At 36.5% G+C, this 25,951-nt stretch overlaps 1 protein-coding gene across 1 annotated transcript in view; it reads left to right on the forward strand.

Annotated features, from left to right (window-relative positions):
- The window catches only part of LOC140726733 (mitogen-activated protein kinase kinase kinase kinase 4-like), a 265,104-nt gene that overhangs the window by 214,035 nt on the left and 25,118 nt on the right, over positions 1-25,951 (forward strand). The window contains exons 13-22 of the mRNA XM_073043505.1: positions 1,554-1,715; positions 4,965-5,051; positions 6,107-6,286; positions 10,255-10,416; positions 11,553-11,659; positions 12,690-12,841; positions 17,348-17,442; positions 20,033-20,214; positions 21,225-21,348; positions 22,242-22,412. Of these exons, the coding sequence (XP_072899606.1) occupies positions 1,554-1,715; positions 4,965-5,051; positions 6,107-6,286; positions 10,255-10,416; positions 11,553-11,659; positions 12,690-12,841; positions 17,348-17,442; positions 20,033-20,214; positions 21,225-21,348; positions 22,242-22,412 (1,422 nt within the window). The remainder of the gene's footprint in view (positions 1-1,553; positions 1,716-4,964; positions 5,052-6,106; positions 6,287-10,254; positions 10,417-11,552; positions 11,660-12,689; positions 12,842-17,347; positions 17,443-20,032; positions 20,215-21,224; positions 21,349-22,241; positions 22,413-25,951) is intronic.

Consider the following 25,951-nt stretch of genomic DNA (forward strand, 5'->3'; position numbering starts at 1 on the left):
AGAGACGCTGGGTTAACAGCTAAGGAGGAAATGGAAAGAGTTATGAAGGGAATACTCAACAGTCTTCAAAGAGAAATGTTCAGAAGGTTCGCTTGTTTGCACGACACTGACGCCAAGTTTGGGTTCCTTCTTGATGTCGAGGGACTGTGTAATGCTGCAAACAGTAACAACCTAAAGAAGAAGTGTGAAAATTTGGGCGAATTGTACTGCTCTGATGTTGATGGACAGCAGCTATATGAAGAAATTTTGGATTGCAGAATGTTACTATCAAGGCAGGTCAACATGAAAATATCAAGACCTGAAGAGCTTCTTAAATTTATTGTTCAGTATGGAGATGAGAGCATCTTCCCCAGTCTTAGCATTGCTATTCAGATACTGCTAACCATTGCAGTTTCCATTGCCAGCTGTGAGAGATCATCCAGCAAGTTAAAACTAATACTTTCGTATTTGAGAGCCTCCATGGGTCAAGCAGACTCTGTGATCTTGCTCTGCTGAGTGTAGAAAGAGAAGAAACTGAAAAAACTGCCTTTGATCACATCATAGACCAATTTGCATCAGTGAAAGCAAGGAGGGTGCAGTTATAATTTTCATGTAGTGCCATAATTTGTTAATTAAAAGATTAACGAGCTTGACTTGTATTTTTGAGCTGATATTATGGTAAAGTTATCTAAAAGATGGGTGTCAGATGTTTGGACAGGGGTGCAATTTCAGTGCTTGCCTTGGGTGCTATTTTTCGTAGATACGCCTCTGCCTGGCATCCATTTCGTAGATGTGAAAAACTTAAGGGAATCACAAATTGAATAACTGCAGAATACCCAATCATGCTTCTATTTATGTAGCTGGAGCATTTAAGCTTCCAGTGGTTCTCTCAAGATGTTGATGGCAGGGGATTTGAATGTGATAGTGCCATTTGATATCAAGACAGCAAGCTCGGACTCTTTGTACAAGCTTGGCAATGTCTGGTGACGCAACCAGTCAGAATGATCTCTAACATACATCTACAGAAATTTGCTAGTCTTTAGTGGGATAAATCTCTTAATCCTCTTAATCATATAATAAATTTTAGCCATTGGTGTGCCACCTTTGATTGCATCAATATGTTGTGCCCAGGATAGATCCTCTGAAATCCCTGGAACTTGCAGCTCCCCACACTTTCCATCACTAACCCCCTGATGAGGACTGGTGTGTGTTCTCCCAACTTCTCCTTCTTGAAGTCCACAATCAATTCCTTGGTCTTACTGACATTAAGTCCAAGGTTGCTTTGACACTACTCAACCAACCTATCTGTTTCACTCCTGAGTGCCTCCTCGTTGCTACTTGAGGTTCTGCCAACAAATCTTGTGTAATTGGTGTATTTATAGATGATGTTTGAAACTGTGCTTAGCCACACTGTTGTGATTATAGAGAAAGCTGAGTAATGGACTAAGTATGCATCCTTGAGGTGCACCTGTGTTGATTGTCAGCAAGAAGGAGATGTTATTACCCATCTGCATTTATGGAAAATTTAGCAAACTAGCAGTTCTTGATGAGTGTTTTTTCTCTCCCCCTTGCAGCAACAGAGAAGGGAGCGAGAAGCACGAAGGCAACAGGAACGTGAACAAAGACGGCGAGAACAGGAGGAAAAGCGAAGACTAGATGAATTGGAACGTCGAAAGAAGGAGGAGGAGGAAAGAAGAAGGGCAGAAGAAGAAAAGAGGAGAGTGGAAAGAGAACAGGTGATTTCTTCACCCCCCCCCCCACTCTGATTTATAGTAGGCCAAGTATTTATCCATGTGTGTTATAGTGGTGATCGGATCACTGATCATTTTTAAGTTTAAATTTTGCTGCCTGATATATTTCTTCCCCCGGCCCCTCCCACATCATTTTGCTGTCTCATGCAGGTTTTTATATCCATATGTCACAGTTTATTAGAAAGTGCAGTGCAAAACAGAAACCATTCAAAATCCTGGTCCTGATGAGGGGTCTCGGCCCGAAACGTCGACAGTGCTTCTCCCTATAGATGCTGCCTGGCCTCCTGTGTTCCACCAGCATTTTGTGTGTGTTGCTTGAATTTCCAGCATCTGCAGGTTTCCTTGTGTTTGCCATTCAAAATCTTGTCAAGTTTCTAAGTTTGAGATAGCATTACATCATGAATTCATGTATTCACAGTTGTGTATGAATTTGACTAAATTCAGTGGACCATATGACACATAACATCGAAACAATTTTCTAATGTTCAAATCAAGAACTGTATGACCATCTTTTATATGCTAGGTTTTCCACTGTGCTGGTCATGAGAGACAGGTATAAAAACATTTAGAAAGACAAATGGTATATTTGCAAATTAGGTAAGAGGGATGGTGTCAAAGTGTAAGGAAGTCTTCTCAGATTATCTATGCCATTGGTGACAGATGTTTTGAGTATTGTATGCAACAGTAGATGAACCAAAGGATATAATTGACTCAGGTTTAGTGTAGCATGGATTAAATTGATCCATTCGTTAGTTGAGGGAATTTGTCTTTTTGAAGAAGAACTAAATCCTGTTGTGTTTAGAAGAGTAAGATCCTGAGGGAGATTGACAGTGTTTGCCAATGTGTTGTTTTACTCTACCAGGAGAATTTAGAACTGGTGGCAAATACTACTTAAATTTGAGACTGAGATGTAAACTTAGAAAGATTGAAATTAATATTGGATGTCGGCCATTCAACAGCTTGAGCCTACTCTAGTACTGAATATCATGGGTGATTCAGTACTGCTTTCTCCCCAGATACCTTGATCCCTTCAACTGTAAATGTATTCAGGGTGGAGTCAGATTATTTTGTCGTCTTCAATTGAGATTTCCACAGGTTTGCCATTCTTTGGATAGAGAAATTGTTCTTCATCTCAGTCCTAAATGGCTTGCCCCGATTGTTAGGCTATGGCCTCTATCCCAGTGTTTGCCTATCATGAGGAACAATCTTCCTGCATCTATTCTGTCAGGAATTTATAAGTGAGATCGCTTGTCATTATTCTAAATGCAAGCAAAACTGAGATGAGTCATCCTAATCTATCCTAAGAATTCGTTTGGTAAATCTTCATTGAACTGCCTCAGTGGTATGAATACCCTTTACATAAAACAACCATGTTAATTTTCATTATTTCTGTGAGGTTCTCTATTATTTTCCGTACATATAGCCAAAAAGCAATTTCTCTTTTATCTCCTTTTGTCCTTTCCCCACTGCATCCGTCTGCCAGATGTAGATTTATTTATCACATGTACTTTGAGGCATACAGTCAGATGTGTCCTCCAACTACAGGTCTCCAGTCGCTGGACTTCTGATCAACCTTATGACTTTGATTTTTGATTATCAGTCTCCAGACCAGCTGATGTTGGGGCCCCATACTTTAGGCTTGAACTCTAGGCACACTAACTCACAGGCTGTTGTACCTCCTATTCTCACTGACATCTGATTGTGGGACCCACCGACCTGGGGCAGCCTGACATCTTTGGGTGTCCTTTATCATTGTTGGCCTTCAAGCGCTGGACTACCAATGTTGTTCATCCCATGTCCACGTCGCTGGCCTTTGAGCGTGAAGTGGAGGGCTGTTCTCTGGATATCCCTTATCACCCAGAAAGTCACCTACTCTCCAGTCCTTCTCCAAATGGCTAACTTTAAGCATCCGGGAATATTTGATTCCCAACCATGATGCTTTGCAAGTACAGCTCTGTAATACCTAGTAGCTTGTGACCACTTTGTTTTGCCATTAACTGATCCATATTGATTAAACATTTATTTATTTTAACCTTTTTTTAATTTGAAAAAAGAGCTTCTCTGTTATGATTTTAACCAATTTTTTACGTTCATTGTAATTGGTAATATACTACTGTGTTTGTCTGCTCGGTCTTTTTAGGATCTGTCCTGGCTACCATTACCCAACAACCTTGTACAATTTCCTTGTTCTTTCTTTATCATTCTACTTTTGTCCACGCTGGTGCTCTTTCTCCTTTTCTGCCTCTCCTCTTTTTTGCCCCACATATATATTTAGTTTATAATATCAGATACATCCCTTAATTATTGAATTGAAGAGGTATCAGTCTGATATCAAATCAAGCTCACTCCAATGGAGTTGCTGTAAAGAAAATGTCCCATGATTTGAATCTGACTTTTCGCACACTGATCTTTGAGCTATTCATTTAAAACTCAGATCTTACTGAATCAATATCAATTTGCTAATTTTCCTTGAGCTGTATGCCAGCTACTGAAGTACAGACCTGAATAATTTCAGTTAGCTCCTACACCATACAGCTGCAATGCATCACATCTCCTGCTATGCACCCTTGATTCTTTAAATATAAAGCTGTACCTTTGGACATGCATCAGCAAAATTCTTACCTCTTGCAAATTTACTCAGTAGCTGCTGGACATAGCGGGCTCTGCAGGATGCATTAAATCCTGTCGTGCTTTAATGTAACTCGTAGATGTATATTGCCCTGCACCATATGTTAGGACCACCGAATGTTTTAACACAAACGTATGTTTAAACATGAGCTTTTGAGTGATGTTAATATTTGGTCGCATATTCGACTTAAAAACCTGTGAGATCAAAATGCTTGATTTATTTCACACTGTTTTATTTGTGTTGCAGATCCTAGGTTTTATGGCAATAATGCTCGTTTTATACTTCTGTGAAATTGTTTCAGCTTCATTGATCTAAAGTGGAATTGGAATATATTATTAAGTTTGTCAGTTTCCTGACTGGCAGTTCATGCGTGTGCTACTTGTTGGTGCTGAAGGAAGCGGAGAAAGCCTCTACATTAATGGTGTTCAGCAGTAACCAAAAATATAACAATTTGTTTAAAGTAAATGAAATGTTCTTCCAGATTTGTTTTAGAAGCCTAGTTTTACATCTATATTGTATATGGGTACAAAATAAATGAAGTGTAACCACATTCTCTTCAGCTTAAGCCTGGCATATTGCTCATGCATTGCGTTATTTTGTAACAGGAGTACATCAGACGTCAGTTGGAAGAGGAGCAACGTCATTTAGAGATTCTTCAGCAGCAGTTGCTTCAAGAACAAGCCATGTTATTGGTAACATTTTCAGTTAATTATGTTATTGATATTGCTGGTAACTCTCAAGCTATCTTGGTTTAGTATAAGCATTATTTCTACATTAAATGCAAATAGATTTGTACAAAGAGTTTAATTCAGCAATCTGATGAAAAGAGGGATTGATATAGCACAAATTTGTCCCTGAATTGTATCAAGACGTTCAGTCGTATTTTCAGTTGATATACTGAAGGAACTCAGTGTATGCTGATACATGGACTGTAAATGAGCAAAATCAGTGCAGATAATGAACTGCTTTCAAACAGTGTTTTTGTCAATTGTATCCTCCAATCTTTATTTTAATTGCAGCTTTCAATATGATTGTTGGCACCTTCAAATTCTTCTTGGTTCTAACTTGTAGTATAGTGAAATTGTTTTATTTTCACTCCTGGCCATTCCTGGCATCTTCAAGCCTGAATGTTTGAAACTGCAGTGAACAAAACAGTTCAAAATTGTCTTGTTGCTTATTTATCAGCAGCTATCAGTGACAAAAAACACTTTTTTTTAAGCGCACACAGATGTAACTCATGCTGTTTAAAAATTGTCCCTCTAAGCATGGTGTGATATCTAATTGCCTCACAACATGCATGTGACTGGTGCTAGTAAGAAAATGTTTGTCAGTGGTCTCCTGTCCTAATTAAGTGACATAGTGTCTCAAACAAACAAAGGGAATGCTGGCTATTTTCTCGATTAACTTTTGTTCTTTAAGAGTTGTCCCAAATAAGTGGCTGTCCTGATTACCCGATGGCCCAGTTAATTGGTATCTACTGTATTAGTTGGATGTAAATTTTGTGATGCAATTTGACTATTAGTCAACATTTCAGGGTTGAATATTGGCACCTTTTTTCTGTGAATCTGCACTTCACTTGTACTGCAGCCTGTGAACTAGTAGTAATTGCATATTTTACTTCAAAAATTTGGACTTTTGAATGTACAATTTATTTCTGCAGCTAGAAATACTTGCATGTTAACATTGTGCAGTTTGTAAATTTGATGGCATAACTTGCTTTAAAATTATATATTCCATTTTTTAAAAGGAGTACAAATGGCGTGAGATGGAGGAGCAGCGACAGGCTGAGAGATTGCAGCGCCAGTTACAACAAGAGCAAGCTTATCTTCTGTCCCTCCAACATGATCACAGACAGCAGGAAAGGAATAAAGCTTACCATGCACCAGAATCTAAACCTCACTTTGAAGCAACAGATAGGAGTAGGGAGGTAAAAGGAAAAAAATCACTGATGTTTATCACAAACATTTCTGCAGTAAAGGGAATGCAAACCTTACTTTAGGCAGTACAATCAGTCTGAGATTTTTAGCTGATTATTATCTTCTATTTGATATTAAGATGGTACCGGTCAGTGACAATGCTGAGTAGTTGATGCCATAATTTTTGCCACCATTTTTTCCTCTCCCTTTGCCTGAATGTGATGGGATTTCACAGTCACTCACCTCAATTTTAAAATATTGCTTCTCAATATGTGGCCAACTTATCCACAGGTACGTGTGCAAAACATGGCATTTTCATTACCGTGTTCAGTAGGAAATTCTGAGAAAGCAGTTAGTAACAATGAAAACTAGATTGTGTGACCCACCTTGATAGTGAATGGTGTATTTGTATATGAATGTACAAATTAGGAGTAGGGTAATTGACACTCAAGCCTGCAGTAACCTTAAATTTCACTGATTAAGTATCAGATTACTTATGCCTTAAAAATATTCGAAGACTTGGCTTTCATTGTCTTCTGAGAAATATTGATTCATAGACTAAAACCCCTCTGAAAGAAAGTGTTTGATTCATTCCTGATTTAAAAAGGCAACACCTGCTGTGCTTTGTGCAGATGTATTTTTCAATAGGTCTAAATTCCATAGAATACAGATCCAATTTCCTTGGCCACGTGATAAGACAATGCTCTATTTGTCAACACCCAGAACAATTATAACAATACTTCTCTATTTTTAAATTCCAATTCCCTTGCACTAAAGGCCAATGTGCCATTTACCTCACTAACTACTTGAAGCACTGTGAGCTATCCAGAGATTTCAGAGTTGTTAGTTGTAAGGTATAATTTTTCATTCGTGGATTTAGTAAAAAGTACAGAAGTTAGCAATTGAGTTAATGAACAGTTATAAAAATACAATTGACCGATTGTTACTTTTCAGGAAAGTAAGTCCGTCCACTTGATCTAATTTATGTGTGAACACAGCCTCTACCAGATTATTGGAAATATCTCCTAACCAGGAATGTTAGTGGGGGTAAATTCACGGGACTAAGAGACTTAGATTATGCAAGTCTTCTCTTGATGCAATGTCTGATTTGCTTTCCTTTGTGTTATTTTCCCCCATCCTCCTCCACACTGCTTCAGGGGGCATCTCTCTCTCTCTCACTCCCCCCCCACCCCAGGTGCCTAAGACTTTTGCACAGTACTGTATGTATTGAGAGACTGAAGTCACAGTTATACATATGTGAGCAGTGGTGTTTCTTTTCCACATCCAGATGGCATCAATGTTGAAGTCATTCTTATCCTTGTTTAATGTCCACTCTGAAACTTCTAGCAGAGGTGGCTAAACATAACTTTCCCTTCTGTAATCCAGTAATAAGGAATAACTGCTGTGCACCCGTTACTTTCTTGATTAAGATTATGCTAGGAATTTTGGTGCTCCATGATGACTGAAGAACTTAGTTCTTGCTTTCTTTTTACAATATTTTTATTCAGAAGAAAAAAAAGATTTACAGAGTGCAGCACATAGATACATTTCAACATAACTTGTGTACATTCATATATTGTAATAAAATTGATCAAAATGTTATAGCATAACACATAAAGGTATACCACTCTGTAATCAAAAATTTAAAGATAGGTCATACATCATAAAAGGAATTTTTTATATATATAAAAAGTCACCCCCCCCCCACCACCAACTACCAAAGAAAAAAGCTGATGGATGACAATGGATAATTAGAAAAAAAACATATTCACTTAAGAAGAGAAGATAAAAATATACATAAAAGTCTGTGCACTGTTAAACTTCATAAATTGGAAAAATAATTTAGGAAAGGTCCCCAAATATCATAAAAAGATTGTTTCGAATTTAAGACTGAGCAGCAAATCTTTTCTAAATTTAAATACAACATAATATCACGTAGCCATTGAAGATGTGTAGGAGGGGTAGACTCCTTCCATTTAAGCAAGATTGCTCTTCTTGCTAAAAGAGAGGTAAAAACTAAAACCTGTAGGTTAGGAGTATTTAAAGTTATATCTTCATTTGCAATAATACCAAACAAGGCAGTAAGGGGATTTGGGTCAAATTGGACCCTAAAAAGTTGAGAAGAAGGTATGAAACACTTCCTGCCAAAACTTTTCAATTGTAGGGCAAAACCAAAACATATGAATTAAAGAGGCATCAGCAGAGTTGCATTTATTACAAAGTGGAGAAGCATTCGGGTAAAAACTGGAGAGCTTCTGTTTAGAAATGTAAGCTCTATGAACCACTTTAAATTGTAGAAGAGAATGACAAGCACAGAAAGATGATTTATTAACCCGTATAAGAATTTTATTCCATCTATCATCAGAAATCTGACAATTTAGGTCATCCTCCCAAGCTTTTTTTATTTTATCTAAAAAGTCTTGTCTAGAATCAATCAACAAGTTATAGATACCGGTAATAGAACCATTAACAAAAGGTTTTAAATTTAAAAGATCGTCCAGTAAATTTTTATCAGGACCTATCGGAAAAGTAGCTAATTGGAAACGTAGAAAATCTCTAATTTGAAGGTATCTGTAAAAATGTGATTTTGAGAGTGCAAATTTATTTGACAATTGGTCAAATGAAGCAGAGATCCTGAGATAAACAGGTCCCAAAAACACTTAATAACTAATTCATCCCAATCTTTAAAGACTTTATCAGTCATGGAAGGGATAAAAAAAAATGATTAAGGAGAATGGGAGATGATAATGAAAAATTCGCTAAACCAAAAAATTTTCTAAATTGAGACCAGATCCTTAAAGTTTGCTTAACAATTATGTTATCTGTTGTTTTATTTGCTGAAAAAGAAGAGTATGATCCAAGAAGAGAGACAATAGAGGAATTTTTTACAGAATTAACTTCTAAGGAGACCCATGATGGGCAATCTTTACGATAAATATAATAGGACCAGAAAGTAATATTCCTTATATTGGCAGCCCAATAGTAAAACGTAAAATTGGGTAGGGCTAGTCCACCCATCTCTTTATTTCTTTGTAAGTAAACTTTACTTAAACGAGCTTGTTTATTATTCCAAATATAAGAGGTTAAAATTGAATCTAAAGAATCAAAGTACGTCTTAGGAATAAAAATAGGTAAGGCCTGAAAAAGATATAAAAATTTAGGAAGAATCTTCATTTTAATTGAATTAATTCGGCCAATTAGGGATAAAGAAAGAGGGAACCATTTAGAAAGCATCTTTTTCACATAATTCAATAAGGGGTTTAAGTTTTCTTTAAATAAATTCTTGAAGTTTTTAGTAATTGTTACACCTAGATGTGTAAATTGACTTGTAACAACTTTGAACGGAAATTTAGCATTTGATGACATTAGGTCATTTAAAGGAAATAGCTCACTTTTATGTAGGTTCAGCTTATATCCTGAAAAAGAACTAAACTGGGAGATTAAAGAAAGAACCAAAGGTAAAGAAGTTTCAGTGTTAGAGATAAAAAGTAAAATATCATCAGCGTATAATAAAATTTTATGAGACATACCTTCCCTTAGTATACCAGAAATGTCCTTAGATTCTCGAAGTGCTATTGCTAAGGGTTCTATAGCTAAAGCAAAAAGTAAAGGACTAAGAGGACAACCTTGTCTAGTTCTCCACTGTAATTTAAAGGGCTTAGAAATTTGGGAGTTAGTAATAACCTGAGCAATAGGAGACAAGTAGATTAATTTAACCCAACAAATAAAATTAGGCCCCAAATTAAACTTTTCTAAGGTCTTAAAAAGATAATTCCACTCAATCCTATCAAAGGCTTTTTCTGCATCTAAGGATAATATACACTCTGATATTTTTTTGGATGGTGAACTTAGTTGATATACATATTGAGTATCACGCAGTCTCTGTTCCTACTTAATTGTTTTAATGGTTTAATGGTGCCATTCCTCTTCAGTCGAGTTATGTGGCAATTAGTGAAGCTAACTTTAATCTCATTTCTAGGTTGATGAAAGGTTCAAGAAAAATAACCAGGGCTCACCTCAAGCACAATCAAAACAGAACAGCAAAATTTTGGAACCTCCAGTGCCTTCAAGATCAGAATCATTTTCAAATGGAAATTCTGAATCTAATTCAGTTGCATCACACAGGCCTATGGAGTCACAGGTATAGATTTAAATGTCCCAGTGTTTCTAATAATGTCTCCCTCCAATTAACATGTCATCCTCTGCATTGGACAGTACAGTGGATAGAAACTACATATTTTTTGAAATTTTCTGAAAATAATCCTGGTCTCTGGGAACTTTAATATTTTATTATCTTCAAAGAATCACCCAAAAAATCTGAAATGTTACTGTTACCATACTTATTGAGGTACAAAGTAAATAATTGGAAAATAAATCTTACTTATTTCATGTATAACATTAAAATTTTTAGATTTTATTGTCTATACAGAATGTTATGGGCATATTTTCCCCATTCATTTCATTCAAGGTTCCAACTAAATTACATATATTCATCTCTCTTCTATCTCATTTATATTTTAATATTATTTCATTAAAACAGTAAACTTATGACCCATCCAGAAACTCCAGTGGCCCACAATTTCTTGTTTTTTTAAAATTTGTGACCCCTACAAGATAAGGCATGACTCCCTGGGGGACCATATGGCCCATATCGAGAGTCACTGGTCTAGCACAAAGGGTAAATCCCATAGCCTCACCATTTACAATGCACAAGCAAAGTTAATTTTATTGTCCAGGTTCCACTAAAACAAAACCAGCAACATTTAAATAAAATGCTACCAAAACTAATTAAAGATCAGTAAGAGTTTCTGACTGTTGCTGACATACATAGTTCAGAAAGGTTTAGTGTCCAGTAAAGCAGGGATAATTAACAATATAAGATTATCTTTTAGTTTTAGTATCAAACGAATTAAGGCATGAGTAGTAATTTACATATTTTAAAAGTGTCTTTTGCTGCTGCTGCTGCTGCTGCTGCTTAGTAATGAACTTTGTACATCTATCTGTACACTCTTTTGTGTATTTTGGTCTTTAGACTGCATGGCCTAAAAGGTTCATTTAAGTATCTAACTTTTTAACTATCTCCCTTTTCTAAATTTGCCATCTCACTCCTTACAATGCTACATTTTCCCAAGTTTTACCAGTCATATTAAAATTGCAATTTCAGTCATTTATCTTTTTTTCTCTGAATGCCCTTCTAAATTTATATGGAACATTCTTTATTTTAGCAGTGTTATTTTACGAGCAAGAATAGCAAATAAGCTTCTTTTGTAATTGAAGGTTCCAGTGAGACCAACACCGAGGTCCCCTGTGTTGTCTCGTCGGGATTCTCCATTGCAAGCCAGTAGTCAGCCAAGTGCCCAGAGTGGTCCAAAAACTTCCACAAGGTTTGAATATTGATAGCATATACAATGAACCTTTTATCAAATGTGATCTATTTGCTAACTGCAGACAATGCATGTAGGCAATCCTCAAAGTGCCGAGGTGTACTTCCAGTTCAAAACAAAAGATTGTTTTGCCTTGGTTACAAGTCTGTATCGTGACAGCCGAGGAGGGGATTTGATTTTTCAGGCAATAAGTCACGGGATGTTCACTTGAAGTTACATAGACACCCAAGGAGAAGGAAACTGCAAAATTAGCACAGTGAACAGAATCGGAATTTGGTTTAATATCACTGGCACATGTCAGGCAACTTGTTGTTTTGCGGCAGCAGTACCTTGGGGCTGCGTTAACGCTTTTCATTTCCTTTATAGTAAATTGACAATACCTTGTTGTCATTCATTTGATAAATCCACTAGGACTTCCCAAACTTATTCAAGAGAAGAGTGAACACAAAATTAGTGCATAACTTTTGTCATCTCCACATTTCATTTTGTCCGCCAAGTCTCTGCCCTCTGCTGGGAAATCATGTGTAATACAAAACTATTCTTGTTAGACACTGGTTTCAAACTGAACACAAAAGGTTCACATAAGGAGGAAAGATTGACAAGGTTGGCAAAATAAGAGAAAATTTAATCAATATTAATAATCATGCTTTTTGAAATTGTTTATCAGATGACCTACATAGAAAGGAATGTTTGGCAGACATTTTACAATTCAGAGCTTTGTAAGGGACTTTTATTACTAGAGAAAATGATACACTGGATATTGACACGAAGAGTCTGTTTCATTATAGATGGGATTGGTGCAGGTTTGCTTAAGTGTGTTATCTGAAACATTTTGTTACTGTTAAAATAAAGATTGTGTAAATATTTCACTTAAACACATAGCTTCATTGTCTATACATATGCCTATTAATATTATATTTTACAGCTACAAATACTGTGTTTAACTAATAATTTAATACGTGCATTATTTTTAAACTTAGAAGCTGCAAAGGGCAATATTTTCATATTTAACTGTTTTCCCTTTCTGCAGCAATATAGAGCCCAGGCTATTATGGGAGAGGGTAGAGAAACTTGTACCAAGACCCGGCAGTGGCAGCTCCTCGGGCTCCAGCAACTCTGGATCGCAGCCTGGATCTCATCCTGGCTCTCAGTCTGGATCTGGTGAACGTTACAGGCTACGATGTGAGACTTCACTTTTTCCACTTACATTATTCACTGCATTGTTCATTACCTTCTGAAAGCAACTTTCCTTAGGGTTTGTTTTAGTTTGATAGAAGAACAAGCAATAATATTGGAGACATAAAATTTCAGCTGGCTAGTTCTGCTCACAGCTTAAAAAAAATCTTAACTTTAACATTTGAAAAATATTTATTGGTCTTTTACTATTAAAATTAGTGTGCACGGCAATTTTTATAGCAGTACATTGCATTAAATTATTGGTTAATTCTGAAAAATAGTTGGATGCAAGTGGTCTAGAAAGCAAAATACAAACAAAGCTGAAATACGCTTGATTTGGTTAAATGAAGGCAAAACTTTTGTAGTTTGCTTTAGTCATGCTGCACAACTGGTAGCAATCTTTCAAGCACAAGTTTGGACTTAACTAATGGTAATCTCTGGGGTTACATGTTTATTTCCTGCTTCTCTTTAGAACGTGCAGTTTTACAATCTCCTGCATAGACTAAATAAATCAATAATTCAAGAAAATACTGAGGAATTTGTAAACTTATTCACACTGTAAATACCTGTAGATGTTTTTTTCAGTTATTTGCTAAGACTTAATTGCTTGGAACCTTGAAAATAAATTGTTGGTGAATCATATTTCCTTAATATAAATATTTCAATTTAATATGTTAAGCTTTGTTTGCTGTTTTAGGTACTAGCTTCACTTAACATATTTCTAGTTTTTATTTTATGCTCTTTAATACATAAATTCAGAAATTGTGGTCATCAGACACAAAAGCTTCATTTGCTATCTGATTCACAAAAATTTTAATTTATCTTTGGACCCAAAGTTTATGAATCTGGATAATAAGACTGCATCCATGATGTTCCATGTCTGGACAATTCCAAAGATCCATAAGCTTCTCAGAAAGAAAAATTTTCTCGTCCTCACTGAATCCTTTCACCAGCCGACCACACTATCTTTTAACCATTTCACTGAGTCCATTTCTCATGGCCAGAAGTGATGAACCGTTCTGATTAGTTTTTCTTCTCAAGACAACCCCATGATTCTCAAGAATCTTTCAGCTGAAACTTTGCTACACCACCTCCAAGAGAAGTGTTTCCTTAAATGGAGAAAAGAAGATTTTGGGCTGGTCTCAAGTCTGGACTTTTCTATTTCATCAATGCACACGAACTGCTGGAGGAACACAGTAGGTCAGGCAGCATTTTTGAGGGAAATGAGCAGTCAACCTTTTATGCTGAGACCCTTCACCAGGGCTGGAAAGGAAGAGGGCAGAAGCCAGAATAAAAGGGTGACTGAAGGAGGAAGAGCATGAGCTGGTGGGTTATCAAGCATATTTCCAAAGTTGCACCGTTTTCAACTGGATCCCACCACTATACACGTCTTTCTCTCCTCTCACCTCCCCTCGCTGTTTTGTATAGGAATCACACTCTCCCCAACTCTTGGGTCTACTTATTTCTTCCCAGCAATCCTCCTCCAGAAACTTATCCCTACAACTGTGTTAAGTGTTACATCTGCTCATACTCCCCCCCCCCCCCCCCCCCACCATTACCATACAGGGCCTTAAACAGAATTTCCAAGTGAGGCTGCAGTTCACATGTAAATCTATCAGGGTACATGTGGTGATCCTGGTGCAGCTTCCTCTACATCGGTGAGACCTGATGCAGATTGTGCAATTGCTCCCAGCATCTTCAGTCTGTCTGCTATAACAGTGAGAGATCCTGCTGTTAATGCAGACAGAGTGAAGGCACTCTCCTGCCAGATTCCTGCTCCTTCAGCCCTTTGCCTCATACACAACACCTTCCAGGTTCTCAGATTATTCCCACTGCCCCTCCCTCCTTTAACCAACTAGCTTCTCCTGCTCACCTATCACTTGCCAGTTCGTGCTTCAACCTTCTCTCCACCCAGACACATTTATCTTGGCTTCTGCCTTTTTCCTTTCCGGGCTTGGTTAAGGCCTGAACTGTCAACTGTTTATTTCCCTCTATAGATGCTGTCTGACCTGTTGAGTTCCTCCTGCATTTTGTGTGTTTTTCTCTAGATTTGCAGCATCTGCAATCTCTTTTGTCTGAATTCTATTAAATCTTATTCGGCTGTTAATTATGCACGATGTCCTCCTCATGTAATTTCCTTTGAATTAATTGTTCAAATGAAATGCAAAATTAATGATGTTATGACTTTCACTGACAATGTTTTAAAACATAGCACAGCATAGTAAGTAACACAGTAAGGGCTCTTTGGCACACAATGTTGTGTTGACCTCAAGAAACCTACACCATGATAAATCCCTCCCACATAGCCCATAACCCTCCATTTTTATTTCATCCATGAGCTTATCTAAGAGTCTCTTAAATGTTCCTGAACTATAAGTCTGAACCACAATGCATTCCATGTTTTAAAAAAAAACCTACATTTGACATCTCCCAATAATTTTCCTCCCTTTAAAAGCACATCCACTGATATTTATTATTGCTACCCAATGAAAATTGTATTGGCTGTCCATTCTATCTATGCTTTTTATAATCTTACAGACCTCTAAGTTGCCTCTCATCCTTCTTTGCTCCAATAAAAAATCCCCAGCTCTCTCAACCTTTCCACATAAGACATGCTCTCTAATCCTGTAAGTATCTTGTACATTTCCAGTGCACCCTCCTTTTAAGCATCCACATCCTTTCTATAAAGGGGTGACTGGAACTGAACTCAATACTCAAGTGTGGTCTTGTGATGACCTTGAGTGTACTGTCCGAGAGCTCTAAACTCAAGTTAAGATTTGAAGCCCTATCTGATACAACTATCTATGAGTACGCTAACTTCTAGAAGTCAGATTTCAAGGACTAGTTTACCTCACAATCTTAATCTCCATGATAAGATTCAGCTATTAATAATCACTATTTTGAATAATGCATCCTCCCTCCCTACTTAGGAGGAGGTACTTCCAGCTAATGAAGCATTTAAACATGTTTTAATTTAGTGAGACATACTTCTAGGTTTTCTTTCTGTGATTCCACCTTTCTGTCATCCTGACTGCTTTCTAATACTTACATTGTTTCTCTACTAGTTGACATCACCTATATGCGATGTTTCTCGGTTACATTTGTCACGCCAGGTGGATGCAATATTTAATTAAGACAATGTGGACCCCATTCTTTCTTTGGTAAAATCATAGGCCAATGAGAACCATGTTGTTTTCTTGTTTATGTTAAGATACTGAGCAAGAAATATTGGTTAGAAGTTAACTTAATAAACAACTTCTTGACCTTTGGAAAGGTCAAGCACTGCAAAAAAGCTGAGGTTAGCAGCAAGCACCTTGTGGCCAGGAAAGCGAAAATCCATCACAGTCTACTCAGTGTTTTATAGAGCTGCACCAGAGTTTTATTCTGGGATTAGGCCTCGGCCTACTTTGGCTGCTCAGGAAGCAGGTAGGGGATTCAGTCTGGTTGGAATGCTGTTGTCTTTCTTCTATTGTTAGCACGATATCAGTTTTAACTCTCTCCTTTTCTCTGTGCTGTGGTTTCTGGTCTTTTTAAAAATTGGGTTATTGAAATTTCTTGCTTTGTGTTTGTCCATAAGCAGACACATTTCAGGGTGTATAAATTTATACATTCTTTGTTAATAAATATGCTTTGAATCTTTGAATTTGGGATTATTCATTTTCATGTTTCATTCCGCAAGACCTGATCTCATATTTTCTTCGCACTTTGGATCCACAAGGTATTCTTCTAGGAATCTAACTATGAATTCCATGCAATTGTTCTTCAGTCTCTCTTTGCTAATTTGATTTGTCCATTCTTTATGATGTAGAAAATCATCCATGATTTAAGTACCTTTGTTATAAGCTTTCATTATTCCTTGATTGATAGTCTATCCTCTATAGGTGTGGGTAGGTGGCCTATAAATTTATTTTCAACAATTGATGTTACTCTATATATCAACCAGAAATGATTTGCTGAGCCACGTTCTTTTCTGCACAATTGTTCTGATATCTTCCTTTATTATCACAGTCACATCCTCTCATTGACTACTCCACTAACATTTTTTCTCTGCATAATTCTTCCACTCTAGAATTTTCAGCTTTCATCCTTGATGATCTTGGAGCTTGTCTTCTAATGGCTATTCCATCAATTCCATTAATCTCAGTGCAACTAATTTTAAATGAATACCTTTGTGCAAATGCTTTGTGTAGTTAGATGATGAGCCATTAATTTTGACTGGTTACACTTATTTTCCATAACTTGTCTTCATTTCCCAGTGCAGAATTATCGTTAATATCCTGTTTACTTATTTCACATTCCCCAATTGTAGTCTAGACTTCCATACCACTTTGTCCTTCCTTTCTTCTTAATTGATCACTATCATCTAAAGCCTTAATTTCTTCAAAAAAGCTGCACAGTCTGCCTTTGCCAGAGGAACTTTACAGATGATGTGGTTCTTGTGTTTGAATAGATTTGATATCAGATGTTTTGCAATTCAATGCTTAGGTTTTTGATTTAATTATTTATTCACAGCTTCATCAAAATCTGAGGGTTCACCATCTCAACGTCATGAAAATGTTAACCGAAAGCAAGAAGATAAAAAGGACTTAAGACCAAGCCGACCAGCTGTAAGTTCCTTGAAGTTTGCTTGGCTTTTGTGATTATTTTTTAATAGTGCATTTTATTATGTGTTTGTTCTTTGACACACATTTTCCATGGAGTACAAGTTTAATTTCGACTAACATTAAAATGTATTTTAAATTGGCCATCTACGTACCTGTATGCCAAATCAATATCCAAAGGCAGAGAATCAGAATCAGTTTTCATAATACTGGCGTATGTTGTGAAATTTGTTGTTTGCGGCAGCAGTACAGAGCAAAAAAAACCCTATAAATTTCAATAAGATACATGTATAAATAATTAAGTAGTGCAAAAAAAAGTTGAGGTAGTGCACATGGGTTCACTGCCTGTTCAGAAATCTATGGCAGAGGAAAAGAAGCTGTTTCTAAAATGTTGAGTGTGTGTCTTCAGGCTCCTGTACCACCAACTTGATGGTAACAATGAGAAGTGGGAATGTCCTGGGTGATGGATGCTGCCTTTTTGAGGCATTGCCTTTTTAAAGATGTCCTCGATGCTGGGGATGCTAGTGTCTATGATCTGGCTGTGTTGACAACTTTCTGCAGCTTTTTCCAATCCTGTGCAGTGGCCCCTCCATACCAGACAGTGATGCAACCAGTTAGAATGCTCTCCATTGTACCTCTGTAAAAATCTGCTAGTCTTTAAGGACCTACCAAATCTACTTAAAATCTAAATGAAGTGTAGCTGCTGTCATGCCTTCTTTGTAATTGTGTCAATATGTTGGGCCAAGGAAAGATATTCAGAGATATTGACAGTCAGGAACTTAAAACTGCTCAGCCTTTCCACTGCTGATCCCTCGATGAGGAGTGGTGTGTGTTCCCTTCGTGAAATCCGCAATCAATTAATTTGTCTTATTGACACTGAGTGCAAGGATGTTATTGCGACACTACTCAACCAGCTGATCTATCTCATGCCTGTACGCCTCATTGTCACCATCTGAAATTCTGACAGAAGTAGATGTGTCATCGGCAAATTTCGAGATAGCTTGTGAGCTGTGCCGACCCATACATTTGTGAGTGTAGAGGGAGTAGAGCAGTGGGTTAAGTGCTCATGCTCGAGATGCGCCTGTGCTGATGGTCAGTGAGGAGATGGCTATTTCCAATCCGCACTGACTATGGTCTCCCGATGAGGAAGTCGAGGATCCATTTGTAGCGGGAGGTACAGAGGCCTGGGTTTTGGAGCTTGTTGATTACAACTAAAGGTACGATGGTGTTGTTACTGAGTCTGATTCTGATTAAGAGTTGATGAAACTAAAGGTATCTTTGCTTTCATGACCTCTAAACTATAGCTCAAGAAGAATTCATGATGTTTGTGTGCTCATATATACATAAATGTTTACAAATGCATATGATATTAATGCAATGAAAGTATTTGTTTATGTTGCCATTTTCTTTTTCTTCCTCTGTACCCTATTGAATCATCAATGGCTCATGATTCTATCACATGATCATTCATTTGGACTGCTGCATATTGAAGGGTGAAGTGGTAAGCTATGCTATTTTTCTCCTCCTTGCCTGGCCTTTGCTTTTAATTGCATGCTTTCGTTGCTCTTTTTAAATGCAGCTTGATTATTTTTTAAGTATTGTATTTGTTCACATTCTTGTGAAGCAATAGATCCTGAGTTCTGAGTAATTTTACTGTAATGAGTCAGTTTTTTCATAAATGTTATAGAGATATTGCAGAAGTAACAGTGTGTAAAAATAATTGAGATCTCTACATACTCTAAATCCAGAAATCTAACCTTTTGAAAGGAAAAATCTGATTTTATTAGATGCCCCAATGAGCTTTACAAAGTAAGTGAAGTTTTAAAGGTACAGAAACATTATTTTATAATGTCAAAATACAAAAAAGGAATTTTAGATTGACTAACATTCAACCTGTATTTATATGATTTGGAAAAAGGGGCATTAAAAAGGTGCATCTGTAGTGGGTAGAATGAAAAGTGATGTGCTTTGTTAATTTAAAGCTGCATCAAATCTGAAATATTCAGGTTGGGTCAACTGTGAGAGGGAATTAATGAAATTCACAATTTAGTTCGTTAAGGCACCTTTTAAAGAAGTGGCCAAAAATAGCCTAAGGTTGATAGAAAAATGCCTTAATTTCCTATGCCCAATTAACATTTTCTACAATGGAATTGTTTCTTTGAATAACATTTGACTATTTTCCAGAATAACTTTGATCATTTTTTTCAAATCTAACTTTGAATTGGATCTGAATTTCTTTAGTTATTCACCTGACCTAATGCTGCTTCGAATATTTTATTTTGCAGTTGGTGGTGTCTCATGTGATTTCCCCCCCCCCCATTTATACATTTGAATTAATTCATCTCTTGCTCCTTTTGCTCAAATTATTTTTTCTTTTTTCTTTGGAGTTTTACCTGCATATATTAATTTCCTTTGTAGTTTATTCCTTCTTTAATACTTGATAACTGTCAGTCAGAAGAATTATTATTTATGATGTCCTACCTCACAAAGTGTGTATGCATCCATATTATTACTTAAAGTGTTAAATTATAATTGTGGCAAATGTGATCATTTGCATCTTGTACTTAACACTAAAGCCAATGACCTGGTTTCATAGTTTCAGGATCTTGCTGCCTTGGCTAAAGAGCTTCGAGCTGTAGATGATGCCCGTCCTCCTCAGAAAGTTACTGATTATTCTTCATCAAGTGATGAATCAGGAACAACAGATGAAGAAGATGAAGACCTCGAGCAGGAAGGAACTGATGAAACTGAACCCATGTCAGATGATGCTAGGGCAGTGTATGTAAATCTGGTTAAAAGTATTGTAAAACCTAATGTAATATTTTTTTCAGCATGATATGCCTCCATTATAATCATTAATAAAATAACACCAGCACAGGATAGTGCCATTAAGTCCATCTTTTCTATGATGGCTGTTTATCAGAGCCATCCAATTAATCATTTGTCCTACTCTCTTTATAGATCTAAATACCTTTTTTCCCTAGTCGGCTCTCGTTTGAAAGTAACTATTGAATCTCGAAACCATCCTTTCAAGTATAACATCCAGATCTCATAGTGCCATTATTTTTGATTTCAAAAGTTTCTTCATGCCATTTGAGATTCTTCTGTAAATCATCTTAAATTTTATGTCCATGATTCCCAATCCTTCTGGCACTGGCGACATTTACCAAATCAAAATCATTCATCACTTTGAACACTCCCATCAAATCTCTTCATTGTCTCTGCCATGAGGAGAGCAAACCTGGTTATTTTAATTTGTGCACAGTTATTGTAGGTCCTTGTCCAAGCTACATTAGTTGTACGCCCTTTCGAGACTGGTACCATATATGTCTGTCAGATTGACCACTGTTCTCCTGCTGTGGCCTGCCTAGTCGGTGTTTAATCAAAGCTTAGTAAAATTACCTTGTACTCTTATACTCCATTAAAAGATTTGCAACGGAGTCATAATGCAAAGATTTTTACTCCCTCAAGTTGTGGGATGGATGTAAGATTTAAATAAATTACACATTTTAAGAACCAGGATCCCAAGTACTTTTCTTTCCAGCAACCTTTTCAGCAACCTTCTGCCTTGAAAGATTTGTGTTGAACATATTCCCGATCCCTAAATCCTGTTTTTCTTAAAAGATAGATATACAAGTGAAATATCAAAGAGTGATTTGCAGCATATCATATCTTTGGAATTATGATAACCAAACAAGTTATACTTTATGCCTTCTCCATAATTTAAATGCACTTCCAACTCTTGGCCACTATTACATACAGTATACATGTGGACTTTTATTTATTAGGTCGTCAAAACTGAGCAATGGAGAAACTGAATCAGTGAATACAATGATAGTTCGTGATGATCTGGAGCTGTTGACTGAAACTTCTGTTACTCCCTCTAAAGATGGCACTTTAATTGTTCGGCAGGTAATGTATCTGGCAGAAAGTTCTGTCTCTTGCCCATAAGCTCTCATTTGCCCATTTGTGTTTTTTTTTCTGCTTTTTAAACATTAGTAACTTGTAAGCAAATTAATTTTAATTCTTCAGGCAGTTTTTTTTTGTTTTTTTAAGGGCATTTTGATCTCTTTGCTGCAGTTTTCTTGCATGCATTGCAGATGTCCATCATAACAGTAAATACCCTGAGTTTAGATGGACAGGAAGTGACTGCAGTTGAAAATCTTAGAATGCATATGTTTATTCCCTAGCCTGACATAATCTTAAGGTGTTTTAAAATGAAACTAACACGTCTGTAAGCCTCCATTAATGTGTTTCCATTCTAACGTCAATTTTTAAAAAACAAAAGTTCACATTTGCAGCTGTCAGCAGTTAAATAGCTTTTTACCACCATTGAACTACTTTGGCCTTTCATAAAAGTGGCAACATTTAGTGAGAGGCATGTTGATATTCCATATTACTTTTAAATGATATACATTAATTGTTGCAGGCAGTTTATATTATGGTATTGAGTACCCTACAGAATAAACTTAGAAAATTTGTCACTTTTGCCGTGCATATTATAACGACCTCAAATTGCATCCAAAGTGAAAGGACTGGGAATCTTTTCAGTGTGCATTTTTTTAAAAAAAGTTGATGGCACTGTTTGTAGTTAGTGTATTTTCTGCCTGGAGTAAAGTGAAGTATTGATCTATTGAAATGATTTTGTCAAATTTTACCACTTTTGTTTGTTTGTTAGGAATTGTGCTGAGATAAAAACCTGCACAATCCAACTTTGCTACATTAACTCTTCTGCCAATTAACTGTTAGGGTGATAGGCGTGAAGCATCTCTTCAGCAAGACAAGTATGCCTGTTTTTTCTACAGAACGCAGGTGACTTAAAGCGTGCCAGCCACCATGAGAGTAATGGCTTTGCAGCCCGCATTCACCTCTTGCCAGATCTCATACAGCAAAGCCATTCCTCCACCTCCCCAACCAGCCAGCAGTCTCCTATCATGTCCCCTCAGCTGCCCCAGGACGAGCTTACTACTAATGAGGTATGTTTGACACCATAGTTGGCTGCTGTTCCGTACCACTCCTGTAAATTAGTTAGCCACAACAACATTGCAGTCAATTTCCAGTGTTTTTCCTCTCTGAGTTAAGCTGCATAACAATTCTAGGCCACTATTGTAGAGAATGCTAAATCCTATTAACTAATTAGAATTTTTTAATTCCCAAACTTGCCAGTTAATATTATAAAGTTTGATCTACTAAAACAAATTGCAATAGAATAGTCTGTCACTATTCCTTAAACAGATAATTTGTTTCTTAGTTAAGAGTATAGATTGAGTTTTTGGTCAAGGCTCTGTATTCAACTAAAAAAAAATCTCAGTACTTTTTTTTAAGGAAGGACCTGAGCAGAAAAAATTACCCATATACCCGTTCTGCAGTTCTACTGCCTCAGTAATTTGCAGAGCTGTTCCAAAAAAAAATCCAGCTGCAGATTATCAAATAACCAGTGGGAATGGAGATCACAAATTCTCAAAGAAATTGAAAGTAGTATAATGACATCAGATATTACAGGTACGCAAATCTAGCTGTTAGTCAGAGGAAATTGTTAACACTTTTAGAAGCAAAGTGACAGATTGGATACAGTAAATCATTCAACTGTATTCTGACTTTGTGTCTTTGAAATCCCTCCTATTTTGTTATATTCAATATCTGTGCTCAATATTATTTGTAGTATTTGAGAATATCACAATAGGAGGTAGTGAGTCATTCATGATCAAACTGACTGAAATGAAAGTACCAAACCCTTAGAACGTGCAAGCATGTTTTTTTTTAAAAGGAATACCAGTTTAGCTGCTAAAATCAGCTCATGTAATTATCTATTGCACCCCAGGTCTCCCTCCCCCTCCTTCCCTCCTCTTGCTCTCAGCTCTGATCCGAGGAGCAAATAGATTTGCACTTTATCTCTCCTCTTCCATTCCACAGGTTCACCATCAGCACACTAAACTCCACCCATTTCCTCCTTGCATCGTCTCTCTTGGCCCAGTATCCCTCTCAAAGTGTGAGCACCTATAGCACTAAGTGAATTCTTTGGCAAAATTCAATGGAATGTTCTGCATGTAGTGGGAAATCCTGCTTAAAGAGATTTTAAATTATTATTAGTTATTTATTTATGGAAACTTAAATTTCTGACTTTTTGTATTTCAATGCTAAATCACTTTAATTTATAACTTGGTCCTTGTGTCCCTCTCAATTTCTGAAATACCTACATGCAGTAACATGAACAGTTATTGTTACTCATGGTCAAGAACTTTTAAGTTTGTGTCCAGTCACCTGAAATCCTTTGTTCCTTTATAGTTCATGATATATTGTCATCAAGAAGATATTTTACATTTGTCTTTCTTGGTTGCAAAGTGAGTGATATCATAATTTAACAAGCAAAATTTATCTCCCTTCCATTTAATCCATGCACGTCCTTTGTAAAATGGTATTTCTGTTTAGACCACTCACTTGCCTTTTGATACTTTTTATCCATGTCACTGGTGTATTTGGTGAAAATCTCACCCCAAGGAGAAATCTCCAAATGCCTTGCTCTTCAAAGATCATTCTGTTTAATGCATGTTCTCCTTCTGCTACCCCCAAGCATTTCACTAGGTTCCCTCCAATCATGTTCTCAGATTTTCTGTTCATACAGTTTTTGCTTCAGTGTTGTGTGAAGTTTAGCCTGATTTGACCTGACTTTTAAGAGTGGATTTAAAGATTGAACCGGTGATTAGGCCTTATTTTGGAATGCCAAACTGATTGATAAGTAGTAATTATTCTAAAAATAAAAAGCTGCAGATGCTGAAAATCGGGTGTTAACTTCCACTTTGTCAGTACTGGTCCAAAGCTTTTACTTATGAAATATTAAAATTTGTTTGCACCTCTTGCATTTATTGCCACCTGCCATTCCCACCTCAATTTCCTCATGTTCAAAATGTTTTAAATCATAACATTTGGTGCTGGTGGGGGAAAATAATCTTTGTCCCACTCTATTAAACAATTGTTGTGGACCACCAAATGAGTTAATGTAAGAGTGTAGGATGTTGAATGCCTATTGGGTTTATTTTTAAAAAAAGAAATCATTCTTTTTTTGCTCAGAAAATTTGGCAAGTGTGATCAGCTATTCCATACTCCATTTTAATCATGTTGATGTAACCATCCTAACATTTATAAACATTAAACTGGCAAGTTTTGTTTTCTTTGTCAAAGTATCACTGTCATTTCCTATAATTTTACTAACATTCCATCTCATGTTTAACCAGCCTTTATACTTGGTGCTTTTGCAAGTAGTTGTGTGTTTGGGGTGAAATGAGCAATATTAACCCTTTGATCACTGCAGTCACATTTCTCCATTACAATCAAGTATGCACAGAATTTAATTTCCCCAGCAAATTTTGTGAATTATTTGGCTTGGTAGACTTAACCAAAATTCTACTTCAAATGATACATTCAAGACTAAGCTGAAATACAGTGCAAAGAGGCTCATGTGAAGCATGAATACAGGCAGACCTGTTAGACTGAGTGGTCTGTTTCTATGTTGCACATTCTAATTCACTATTGACTAAGTTTGTAGTGTTTTTAAAAATGTTATACTTTTTGTTGTATGTATTGGAAGTGTAATTATTTTCAAAGAGGACTTACAGTATTCAGAGGGTTAAGTAGAAAAAGACAAGTTCTGAAAATACACTAAAATAAGCTTGTGCATAGAATGGAATTATAGCCTGCTGTTGATAACTGTTGAAATTGTATAATTGTTCATGCAAATATTATTTCAATATATATATATATATATATATATATATATATATTTCTGTCTCAAGTACAACATTGCACCACTGCTGCCAGCTTCAGTCTGGTATTATAAATTTTCCCCAGCCTGCACCCCCCCCCCCCCCACCCCATGCCAGCACTAGCATACTCTAGTGCTGCAATTCCTTGCACCTCCTCACTCAGGTTAGTTCCTTTCTCTCCCTCACTGCTCTTTCCCCAACTTATTGATCGGCTCTTCCTATAAGCACACTGTTTCTCCTAACATGGTAGACTCTGTAGACTCCAGTCCTTGACTCACCCTCTTTCAAGGCTTCTCCTTTCCCCATGCTCTCCTTTTTATTACTCTTTAATTTCCCCCTCTTTTCTGTGAAACATTGCTCTTCCATTCATTGATATTCTACACATCCAAGGTTTTGATGTTTATGGGACATGATTGTGTTGTACAGTTTTGGAAAGAATAGTTAATATAAGAATCAATTATTATTTGAGAGATTTCACTATTTGTTGAAACAATGCAGTTGCATGTCCCCTGTATTAATTGAATGACTGATATTCTATGCAACTGAAGTACAGTAAGTTAATTGAATTTTTGTGACTTTCCTTTAAGCACAAACTCTTAACTGAATTAGGTTGTTTTAATTGTGTTCATAGCAAATAGTTCATTAACAGCCAAACAGTTAAAATGGTTGCTGTAATACTTACCTGATGATCAATCACATTACTGATTATTGCAATATCACAATTTATTAATCTTGAAGAGTAGCTGGTATTGACA

This window comes from Hemitrygon akajei, chromosome 4, assembly GCF_048418815.1.
Source record: "Hemitrygon akajei chromosome 4, sHemAka1.3, whole genome shotgun sequence".
In the NCBI taxonomy this organism is placed as follows: Eukaryota; Metazoa; Chordata; class Chondrichthyes; order Myliobatiformes; family Dasyatidae; genus Hemitrygon; species Hemitrygon akajei.